At 37.4% G+C, this 12,873-nt stretch overlaps 1 protein-coding gene across 2 annotated transcripts in view; it reads left to right on the plus strand.

Annotated features, from left to right (window-relative positions):
- SVEP1 (sushi, von Willebrand factor type A, EGF and pentraxin domain containing 1) overlaps positions 1–12,255 on the plus strand; it is a 238,977-nt gene extending 226,722 nt beyond the window's left edge. The window contains exons 47-50 of one of the 2 annotated variants that reach the window (XM_072154359.1): positions 1,789–1,884; positions 9,188–9,283; positions 9,853–9,946; positions 11,716–12,255. In XM_072154359.1, coding sequence (XP_072010460.1) covers positions 1,789–1,884; positions 9,188–9,283; positions 9,853–9,946; positions 11,716–11,746 — 317 coding nt within the window. In that variant the 3' untranslated portion in view covers positions 11,747–12,255. The remainder of the gene's footprint in view (positions 1–1,788; positions 1,885–9,187; positions 9,284–9,852; positions 9,947–11,715) is intronic. The other variant, XM_072154368.1, reaches the window with a different exon arrangement.
- Positions 12,256–12,873: the final 618 nt, after the last annotated feature.

Here is a 12,873-nt window from a genome sequence, read left to right on the forward strand (position 1 = left end):
CTACATTTATGAGAAGGAACATGAACACAGGAACATTTTTTGAAGAAATGTTTATATATGGCAGATTAATGAAACTGAATGTGAATGCCCAGACGAGAATACCCCTTTAAACTGCCTGCAAAGTTTTACTTCCGCAACTGGGTACATCCCCCCTTCACACCCCTCCACACCCCTCTGTGGTCGAAATGGTGTGAAGGGGGAAATAATCACATTTGCTGGTGGTTTGCTAGGGGATGGCCACATTACTTCATGTTTTGTGTAAAGAAATCACATGACCTATCATATGCATCCATGTTATGGACAGGAATGTCTGACTGATGAGGAAAAAGACAGGAGGCTTCACTTTACCTATCAAGAAAGCGGTGAAGAACTACACAAACATTACACAAAACGTAAGGTAAGTGGCCAACCCCTTCAATTTCAGGGCCAGTTTTTTGATAAATGTCCACCATAGGGTGAATCATCTAATAATTCATACACACATTTATAATACACTATAAGCCCTCCTGCTCACATGTGCTTTTGTGTCATCGGCCATGTCCCATCTCATGTGAGATTGGGAGAAGCTCCAGGACATTGCAGTTGAATTGGGTTGCAGTGTGTGAACAAAACCCCGGCCCCAACTGGAACTAAAAAGCATCCCTAGCTGACTTTACTAACCCACATGCAAAAGCGGTGTGAATTGTACTGTACTTGGTCACTCCACTTATTACTGTGTATTATGCTATTTATCCAGTTTTATTTTAAATAGCTGTATATATATATACATATATAATATACCAACCAAAAATAATTGTTTTTAGTGCCTTTGCCTTGAGGGGTGTTTTTTTTAACTTATAAAGGAGAAGGGGGCACTATTTAAGTGCTCGCCTTAGGCAGCAAAGTAGATGGGCGTAATCCCTGGCTGTGGGCATTCAGTGGCCGCAACACTGATAGAAGGAAATATATTCATGTAGCTGCCAACTAACTGGTTAAAGTGGTTACATGACAACTGACACTTCCAGATTCAGTCAGACAGATAAAAAAAACAACAAAATGGGGAATCGGGAAAAGGAGATAAATACCTATTTTTCCAGCCCCCATTACTGCTACTGGTTAGGGTTTGTACATTGCATTTGTTATTAGATGGTTTAGGAAGACAAGTTATTTTGTATGTGGCTTTCTGCAATTATATGTAAAGATTTTAATGTTCCTGCATTTCAGATGGAATTCATAATACAGTAAATTCCTGATGTATTTAGTTTTATTGATATAACATATACATACAACCAGGAGCCAATGTAGATAATAATTAAATAATTCACTAGGATGGGTAACTAAAACTCATATTACATACTTAAGTATTCAAAGAGACCGTAAGTGGCCTTATACTTGATCAGCTGACAACTGTCTTGACATATCCCCTGACACCTATGGACACTTGACAATGGTGCATGTTCTGCATGGGAATAAAGGAGAAAGCCATTGCCAGGCTTCCTGAAAAACAAAATGAGGGGGCAATTGAAATCGAACTGATCAGTTCGAACTGCCATTGGTCACCATGTCCTGTTTAAATCTGGCAATATAAAGGTACATTGGCTGAAAACGTCCTGTGATTTGAATAAAGGAGTTACAGTAATTTACCCGAACCAGAAACTGTACCCTTTTCCTTTATAGTATACAGTATACTTCCAAGTGTTTTTAGTGTGTTGACGTGGTCAATTGAGTACCTTTAAAGTAAACACATAAATGTGTTATCTTCAATCTCTTTATACAACTGGATATTTATTTTTGTAATTTTTCTTAAAGCTGTGTGCAGATTTCCATGTCAGAATGGTGGTGTCTGTGAAAGACCAAATGCATGTTCATGTCCTGAAGGTTGGATGGGAAGGCTTTGTGAAGAACGTGAGTATATTACCACTTAGATGGTACTGTTGGAATGATTGACACTTATAGAAAATGTGTACTATACAAATAACGTAAAGTTTTAAAATGTATAGTCATAACACATACTGCCATCCACTATGGTACATAAAGAACGGTTGTCTATTGACTCTCCAAAACATACATTTTCATGTATGTAGATCTCAAATACACTGAAAAACTCTCCATGCTTTCCTTAGTGCTGCAATTAAACAACATTGCAGCATTGTACAAAAAAAGACCCTAAGGTGATCTCTGGTCCTAGGGGCATAACTGTGCAGGTGGATGATACCATAGAGTCAGTGTTGACAAGGTACCACAGGACTATCTTACGCATTTGTTAAAAAAGATGCCTCAATTAGATACACATGTTAAACACATTTCTACAATGCAGAATGTTTCAAAAATTGCATGGGCCATGAGTTTTACTTGGCCTATTTCTTAAAAAAAGCAAAGGTTTGCAATATTGCACTGTAATCAATAATTCAAGGGAGCCAGCAGCCTAAACGTAGAAATGAACTCTATATATACTGCATAGTATATAGTCTATATTCATGATATACAGCATCTAGAAATCTAGATTTTGTCATTTTAAACTTTGATTGCAACAAGGTTTTCTTGTACATTTTGTCAAATCTTAGCCTCCAAAGCTTGATAGGCAGTTTTATTTCCTCTTGAAGGGTTGGTTTTTGTTATAATATGTTATCATCAAACATACCTTATTTAGAAATGGTTGTGTCACTCCATATCATGTCCAGTCAACTTAGTTTACCCAAACTGGATAAAATCAAGAAGTCAAAACATGGCAGATGTTTAGACTACTGTGTAACATGGGTACAAATATTCAAATATTAATGGCTACTTCTGAACACGGCTACATCTCTTTTTATAGGTGGTTGTTCACATTTATGCAATTGCAGCTTAGTTATTGTTAGCTTTGTTAATTTTTTAACAGAATTGTGCTGATAATGGGTCACATTGAAAGTGGATATAAAGTGTCTGGCTGTGATTTTTAACATGACAAAGGCCTGTCATTTAACAGGGACATGTAGACTTATTATATTCACTGTACCTCCTTAGCTTCGAAATAGGCTTATTTCTAGGCTCTACATATGATATGAAAACTATTTATTTTAAATATTAATAATAATAGTAATTATTATTTTAAATATTAATAATAATATATACAAAAATGACACACAGGTCGGACACAAATGATAAAAAACATCTAAAAGGGGAGGGGGATACAGCCCAGCTGTACCCCTCACATAAGTATGGACAGAGGGGGGACAGTGGCACCTGATAATGCCAGCAAACTGTCACCCCAAGGTGACCCTGCTCAAGGCACTGTCAGGAACCCATGCAAGTGCAATGAATAATGTGAATACTACACAAAAAGCAGCTGATAAGGGCTATGCTGGGCACTGAAATAACAAGCAACCTGTCAGGCTGGATGAAGCGTGCAACAAATCGGCACAAGATAAGAGCCTGTTAATGAATGTCCAGGAATAATCCCTAACATGCATAAGAGATGAAACTCCGTATAAACACCCAAGCAGAGGGAGTGAATAGCTCCTGGCAATGGATACGCTTCTGTGAAAGTGATGATAGTTACCATCGGGTCAGGACAGTGCAGGGAGAGACAGGGTCGGAAGAAGACGCCCCACAGAGGGGGATGCTTCCTCAGGGGGCTTCCTCAGTTGCATGGGTTCCTGACAGTGCCTTGAGCAGGGTCGCCTTGGGGTGACAGTTTGCTGGTATTATCAGGTGCCACTGTCCCCCCTCTGTCCATACTTGTGTGAGGGGTACGGCTGGGCTGTATCCCCCTCCCCTTTTAGATGTTTTTAATCATTTGTGTTCGACCTGTGTGTCGTTTTTGTATATATTGTTTCATTTGCTAATAAAGATTACTCCTTTTGGCTATTACACACATGTTCTTGTGTATTTTCTAATAGCTAGCTCTCAGTGCACATTACTGGCACATTCATGCTGCACCCATGGGGCCGACCATAAACATGCAGGTCAGCGACTGACTAACAGGCACACCACACATGTGCAGGAGTTTCAAACTGGAAAGCAGTGATATAAAACTGGGGGCAGTGTGGAGGGGTGGGGGTACAAGTCAGTGCTACTGTGAGGAGGTGGGGAAGCTTGAACGGATCCAAAACCTCTCCCACCTTCTTGAATTGATGCATGAAAGAAGGCATTAAAGTTGTTTTAGAGTATTCTATAAAGTACTATCTGAGTTTTATTTAGTTGGTTGTAGGTGACAGGTTCCCTGCATACTGGATCACATCCTTTCAGAGAAGCAGACCAATTCCTTAGGGAGAGGTATAAGTAATAATCTTTTTTATGACTCCATGTCAAATCAGCAACAGGACACAACGATACATTTTGAAAAAGGTAGCTAATTTCAGGCATAGCATATCAAGACAGGCCCAAATGCATGCTAAACTGCAATGTAAATAAACATATTTTATATATAACAATATCAGTAGCAGATTTCTCTCCTTTGCGGCGGATGCTGAAGGACAGGGCAGCTATGTATTTCAGGGTTATGAATCTTAGCAATGATTTAAGCATGCAGTGACAGTTTGCAAAGGTTGCAGCAAACTATTTTAGAAGCAATTCTTCAAAAGAAGAGAGCTACAAACTATTTGGAAACAGACAAATCAATGACTTCAGTACAAATTTGAAATTTATTGCAAGTAAAGGCTTGCAGGTCAATAAAACATGTTCGGATGGGAGAAGTAAAGGAGGTAAAATTTACCTTATTTACAAGTGCTGCTCCTTATAATAAAAATAACAATAATATAAAAATGTATAAATATGTTCAGAAATGAAATTACCCTCTGCTTAGTAGCAAAAGAATATGCTGAAAGTTCAATATGAATGTAGCCCTATCAAATTTACCTCCTAAGTAATTAGAAGGCTTAACGGGAAATTACTAATAAAACATGTCTAGTTAGTTAACATGTATAGTGACAATTTCCTTTATAAGCATAGTATTGTTTCTGTATAAATCATAGAGCACCATACAAAAAATGTAAAGAGGATGGAATGTTTTGGCCTCTGAAGAGGAGCATGATCCTACTGTGTCATTTTTGTATAAAACAGACTTTTGCAGATTTGTTTCTGAAGCATGGTACTAGAAACTGATTTAGAGCATGTGTGGCTAGAATCAGGGTTCGGAGACAGATAAAGGTCAGGGAATGCAACACTTTTAAGTTAGACCAATAAAACAATCTTAAACATATCAAGAATAAAAAGCGGCAAAATACACAGGTTACACAGGAGATGTGGAAGCGTCACGCCAACTTACAGTATGACCTGAAAAAGTAATCATCTGCCATGAGTGAGTACTGAATAACTAGCATAATCCCACCCATATATTAGATTAAAACTGACTGAATGTTAGTGCATGACCATCTAATGTATATATGGGGCTTCGCGGCCATGATTGCAGCTATTAGGGGAGATAAAGATTGAGCGAATTGGAATCTAACAGTTCTTAGTGTACTTCAGAAATAATATAGTCAAACAAATGTATTGTTCATTTTAGCTGAGTAGATTGTGCACATGTAGGAGGGAGTTAGGAGAAGATCAACAATAAAACTTTACTTTATAGTTAAGTGACAATAGTCAAATGTGATATTATAAATTGACATTACCAACATTATGTGACTGAATAACATTGCCACATTGGGTTGTGATAATGCCAACAAAATGCTCCACTCTACAATATTTCTGCCCCATACTATGACTGAATAATGCCTCTATAATATACTATATAAAGCTTCCATTCCATAACTAAACAAGACCGTAACTAGTCATACTGCAACAAAAAAGTTCCACCACACAGAACAGCCGAAATAAATATTGAACACATCACCAATTTTATTAGTAAATATATTTCTAACAGAGCTCTTGATATGAACTTCTCACCGCATGTCCGTAACAATCCATACTGTACAATCCACAGTGCCAAAGGAATCATGTCATAAAAGTCCATAAATTATGTGTAACAATTAAAAATGACACAGGGAAAATCTGTTAGGCTCCATTCACATGTTCCCATTAGCAGAAGCATGGCATGAGGTGCAAACTCTCCATAGGGAGCTGAGTGGCTGCACCACAAATCAGGGCAGAAATAGTACCTACCCTATCTATTAAAGTGTGACCTCCTGACTGTCTATCTGTGGTGGCCAGGGACATATCTAGGAGAGGCAGGGCCCCATAGCAGACTTCTGAATGGGGCTTCCCTTCACCTTAATAAAATGTACATACTTATTTACTCATGATTTACAATCACACACTTTTATACAGACACATAGGGGCACATTTACTTACCCGGTCCTGTCGCGATCCCCAACGTGCGTTGTCCGACGAGGATGAAGTCCGTCGCGATTCACTAAGATCGTGCGCCCGATATCCTGCATGTGTCGCTTCACCGCTGAGGTCCACCGGAGGTCACCATCTTCTTCCGGGTGTATGTGAGTGCATGTCTTGCGACACAATTTGAATTTTAAATCCTGCGCTTAGTCCGACGGCCAAACCCCCGATTTGTGTAGCATAAAAGTCGGCGCCAAATATTGCGCCAAAATCCGATCCCATGCGCCAAAAACCCCTGTTAAATGCGGCGCAAATTGGAAATAGTCGGGATACCCGATGGAAACGCGGTTTGCGGACCCTTAGTAAATGTGCCCCATACAGTTGTTTATTTCATTTATGCGCTCTTATTTAGTTACATAGTTTGTTGAAAAACAACACATATCCATCAAGTTTAAACAAGGAAGGGAAGGTATTGGATGAGGAAAGGATTTATAGGAAACAATTCTATTTAACATAACTGTCAATGTTATTTAGATGTAAAAATACACACAAAAACACATGTATACACTCAAATACACACATTTACACATAAAATACAGTATAGGTATATCTCATACACATCCACAGTATATACACACATGATTTATACACATACAGCATAAACATACAGTATATTCATATCCATACATTTATACACACACTTGTATGTACTCACTTTCAGACAGACTTTAATCCAAAGGAGGTGTCAGAGATCACAGATCTTTCCCAGTAGCTGCTTACTACACAGGGGGAAGTAGATGGCAGAAAGTAGAAATGAGAAACAGTTCTATATAACATAACCGTCAATGTTATTTAGATGTAAAAATACACACACGCACGTATACACTCATACAAACATTTATGCACATATACATGCAGTATACACACATATACACATAACATACAGTTTATGTATATCTGATACACACCCACAATATATACACACTTGATTTATACACATACAGCATAAACATACAGTATATACCCACCATATACACAAATACAGCATAAATATACCGTTTTCTGGCATAAAAGAAGTGGAATAATCACACATTTTTGTGAATACGCCACCTCCACTCAATGTTCCTGCGTTCTTTTTTAAAACTATCAAACATTTGTTCGCTGGGTTTTACCCAAAACTACGTCAGATACATCAAGAGGCCTAAGCTGGCGCTATATATCCACACATACAGCATATACACAAATACATAAAGAGCCATATACACCCATATATACAGCATATATACCTCACACATGCACACATATATAGAGCATATACACATTGCATATACAGAAAATACACACATAATTACAATGCCATACTTACAATGCCATATACAGACATACAGCATATGCACACATATAGAGCATATACATATCACATATTCATATGCATACATTTATACACACATATGTATATACTCACTCTCAGACAGACTTTTATCCAATGGGGGTATCAGAGATCACAGATCTTTCCCAGTAGCTGCTGACTACATGGGGGAAGTAGAGGGCAGAAAGTAGAGATGAGAGATTCCTAGTCCTGCTGTCCCCTCCCACTCCATTTCTTATTTAAGCTGCTGACTCCATACTGTGTATGGAGGAAGATGTGCACTGTTATATACATATTATTATGTCTAATATGCAGCATAACATGTATATAATCCTCCATTCTTTAGTGTGATAGATTGGATTCCAGGGCCCGTGGGCCCCATTGCAGCTGCTATGGCTGCTAGCACTGTAAGTACGACCTTGATGGCTGCTGTGATCTAGCTGCCATTTTACTGATAATATCAGATGATTTAACTGATGGCCCAAAAAAAGTTGTCTCATTGCTAAGGTGCCACGCAAGAAACATTTCATGATGTGTAAAACCAGTGCGCTCAAGACCTTCACTACTTTACTGTTGTCTGCTAGTTTCTGCTTTGCTCTACTCGACTTGCACAAAAAGTCTTGCACAATTGAAATCATTGCCCTGGCACTTCCTGCTTTAGAGGTGGTGCGAGGGTGGGAAAATGGGGGAGCCAATACACCGTAGTCCCCTACTAAACTCTGGACTTTGCCGATTTGGCTTGTAATTGATTGGGTAAGGCAGGGGCTTAACAATTGTGCCCACAGTCCTTTGACCCACAAGTCCATAGCAGTTGCATGGTCTATCATTGTTGGGACACTAGTGACTGCGACATAACAAGGGCAACAAAGAGTCTCAGTGTTTCTTTCAGTGCTTAGGGTCCTACTTACAAGTTTGGAAATCCTTTTGTGTTTGGGGGTTTACATTGTAAGCTTCACTGAGGAGAGGGACTGATGTCAGTGATAGAAATCTATGTAAAGCAATGAAGGAAATGTTAGCAATATATATATATATATATAAGATTTAAAAAGAAAGAGAGGAATTGGGCTTTTGGAAGGTTAAACCTTGATGTGTATTGGAATAAATCTTGTATAAGTGAAGGAAATGAAGTATGACAAATGTGGTAATTTAGGAGTATGTCCTCTTAGAATTTTTTTTAGAAATAACTAGTATAGGACAGTGTTTCAGATATGGAAATGCAACAAATATTTCATGTTTAAAAGGTTTAGCTACCTATAAATTTGTTTAATTTAACAAATCTAAATCTAAGTTTAAATATTTAGTTACGTAATGTTACCTCCTTCCGGTTATGAACAGCTGGCAGCAGCATTAGAAGAGATTTTGAATGTGTCAGACTAAACAAGGTTTTTGCTGTGGACAATGATCTGTAGAAGCCATTTTCATCATATTAACTACTGATGGAAGTTGTAGCAAAAAGTGAATTTGTAAAAATGTGTGTAGTGCATTTGTCTTTTTAGTTGCCTATGGAATGTGTATGTGGTATACCATCAATATCATCTCCACTATATGTTTGATATCATATGTACAATGTGTTTCCCCCCTCAGCGATCTGCATACTGCCATGTCTAAACGGAGGTCGTTGTACAGCCCCATACAAATGTGACTGCCTCAATGGGTGGACTGGATCTCGCTGTCATCTTGGTAAGGAATTTAGACCTTCTTTTCTCGTGTATAACATATCAGGTTTTTAGAATAATCTTTAGCATAATATTTAGATAGATGTGACACTAGAAGCTTGATTATTTGCAGCCAATTGTATTTATGTTTGCCTTTTGCTTCTTCATGTAAATATTCTTTAACCACAGTTAAATAAGTCTCTCCTACTATGTAATCATCAAATAACATAAGTATAATATATATTTTTGTTAAGTTCAGAGATTACAATGTTGATCATCTTTATAAAAGTGGAACTCCATCCCTCTTTAAATAGCAGTAAAATAGCAGGAAATGTCCTCTGAGCCCCTCGTTGGCCATTATGGGGAAACACCTCAGTCACTTTTTGCGCTGAGCAAGCAATTCGATCCATTCACTGCCATATCAGGGTGGGTACTGGTTGAGGAAAAAACAAGAACTGTAAGATCTATACCAGCAGGGGAAGTAAATTTTTTTAACCATTTTCAGACCCCTTCTTTACTTTTTTTTATAAAACTGTACAACCTAATACTAAACCTTTAAACTATTAAATTTTATTCTCTTATATTTTTCTACAGCCATTTGCCAGTCTCCTTGTTTAAATGGAGGTAGATGTATAAGACCAAACAGATGCAATTGCCCCCCAAGCTGGACAGGGCCTGACTGTTCTAGGTAAGTAAATAATTGGCTTAGTAAAAGATAGTACAGGCGGTCCCCTACTTAAGGACACCCGACTTACAGACAACCCATAGTTACAGACGGACCCCTCTACCCACTGTGACCTCTGGTGAAGCTCTCTGGATGCTTTAGTATAATCCCAGACTGCAATAATCAGCTGTAAGGTATCTGTAATGAGGTTTTATTGATAATCCTTGGTCCAATTACAGCAAACATTTTGAAACTCCAATTGTCACTGGGGCAAAAGAAAAATATTTGTCTAAAACTTCAATTATAAAATATACAGTTTCGACTTACATACAAATTCAACTTAAGAACAAACCTCCGGACCCTATCTTGTATGTAACCCGGGGACTGCCTGTAGTATGTTCTGATTTGAGCACTGACAGATTTAACTCTAGGGTATAATTAGCCCTTGAAATATACAGAAAAATTGGTAAAATGCCCAATCTATCAAAAATAAAAACAGTTATTCCAGACAGTGAACCCCAAAACGGAAGTTAAGTTTAATAAAAAAATTATCAAAAGTACACTTTTTAATTTATTAAAATGTATTAAAACACTATAAATCCTATATAAATTTGGTATCACTGTGATCATACCAAGCCAATTAATAAAGTAGATCTAAAGTAGATTATAGAGTAGTATCATTTATAGCGCACAGTGAAAGCCATAAAAACCAAGACTACAAGAAAATGGTGCAAATGCGGTTTTTGACAATTTCAGAATTTGACATTTAGAATTTTTCCAGGTTCCCAGTACACAACATGGAATAATAAAGCAATAATTGTTTTACTGCTTTACAATAAATTATATAAAATATTTGATTATGGCATTAGAAAAGAAGGAAAAGGAAAAAAATGCTCTTGAAAGAGGGCAGAAAACTGTAAATTAAAATAGGAACACATGTTTGTCCCATGGGGTTAAACATTATACGACCATGATCAAGAAATTACTATACATACATTAAATGAGTATTTTTTATGTTTAATATTCATAGGATATGTCATAAATACATCATAATTGCAGGTAACATTGCATAGGTCTATGGGAGTGCCAAAAACAGCCAATTCTATGAGCGGAGTAATTTTCATCTGTGCATGCATGAAAAGTTCTGTATTCAGCCCTGCCACATGGAGAGGGGGTGAACCCCTTTCTCCAAATAGATGTGGGTAGCTGGTGAGTTTATATAAACCATAAATATTAAACAAGAGAACTGGTTAGCTCACCATGCCCTACATATATAGCACAGTGAGGCCTTTATACACTCACCCGAGATTTTAGTTGACGCCAAACCTTCTGGTGTTTCTGTTTTCTTGTTTCTATGCTACGCAGCACAACTCCCATAAGAAAGAACACTGCTGTATCGCGTATCTTAAAGGGAGCAGTGCAGGGCCCCAATCCCACTAGCTACAAAGGCTTAAAGGGGACAGCTAAAAGGTATTGGCTACAACGGGTTTTCCACATAATAAATGTGGCATTAAATAGGGTTAAGTACAAAAGAATCAGATTAGCTATTTTATTAACATATGCAAATCCTATAACCATTGTGACATAAATGTTATATGCTTTTCTAATTTCCATTTTTTATTCACAAAGTACTGTAGATATAAGTAATCAGAGAGATATATACAAGATGAGCTATTCTTCCGTGCTTTCATTTATTTTACAATGTGATACATGTTTTCTTTTGATGTACCACATCTGCCAATTCAATCACATCTTAACTGTTTTTCGGGGGGGGGGGGGTTTGTTTCTTTCAGAAAAAGAAAGAGTGCATTTTCTCCTTTTTAGTGGTAAATTGGATTTGTTGCACAAAAGAGAATCCATTCCATACAGGATCTAATCTGGAGTGCATTTTAATTCAAATTTGAATGCCATAATGTGATATATTTTCTTATGCTTGTGGATGTTTTTTTGTTAATTTCTTTTGTATTTTCATATGCAAATGTATATTATTAATATGCTGCTGAGGGTTGAATGTCAATAATAATAATAATAATAATAAATTGAATAAGGAAATTGTATATACTGTCTCAACAGTCACTCAAATACTGCGTCTAGATGGGTTAAACTGCCTAAGGTAACTCTATAGGATATACTTGTGATGGCAGATAATTAGTGGACAGAAACAAACTGAAATTGCCAATGTCTTTATGTATTTTTTGTTACAATATGTTATTTGGAATGAAAACAAACTAAAATTATGTTTATTTTTGTTTATTGTTAAACAATGTTGTTAATGTGAATTACTCATGAAATGAAAGCTTACAATCCATTTTATAATAAAAGGAAACAACTAATTCTAGTCTGTGATTCCGTTAAAAGAAAAAAAAATCCATTATTTTTCAAATACTATTGCTTATAGCTGTGTTTTTTTCCATTCAAAGTGTTTTATTAAATAACAAGTTGAAATACAGATAAACAGTGGCATGACAATAGCATGACAACAATGCCATATTGCCATATAAAATTAGACAATAAAGACAGCAAATAATAAGATACAGAATTACATAAACATTCTGAAAGAATGGGTTGGGGAGAAGTGAAGGAAGTAACGACATAGGAAATAACTTGCTAGAAGAGTGGTAAGAGAAGAGGCTTGGGAAATGGGGAGTGGGGTTGGGAGCAGCCGAAAGCGTGCAAGTAAGTAAGGAGAGGGACCTTCAGTCCCACAGACACCATCAGTACTGGAGTGCACGGTATGCAGGAGAGAATGGGAAGGTTTGCCAGTGGAGCCAAGTGTTAGAGAAACGGGTATGATCTGCTGGGGATTGTGCAATGAGCTCTTCCATTCTGTGAGGGGAGGCTATTTCAGCCAACCACTCGGAGATTGAGGGGGGAGTGTTTAAGGCGCCATCTCCTGGGGATTATGGTCTTGGCCAGTTGGAGAAGGTGATGACTGAGAGATTTTTTTTTTG

This window comes from Engystomops pustulosus, chromosome 1 (genome assembly GCF_040894005.1).
Source record: "Engystomops pustulosus chromosome 1, aEngPut4.maternal, whole genome shotgun sequence".
NCBI lineage: Eukaryota > Metazoa > Chordata > Amphibia > Anura > Leptodactylidae > Engystomops > Engystomops pustulosus.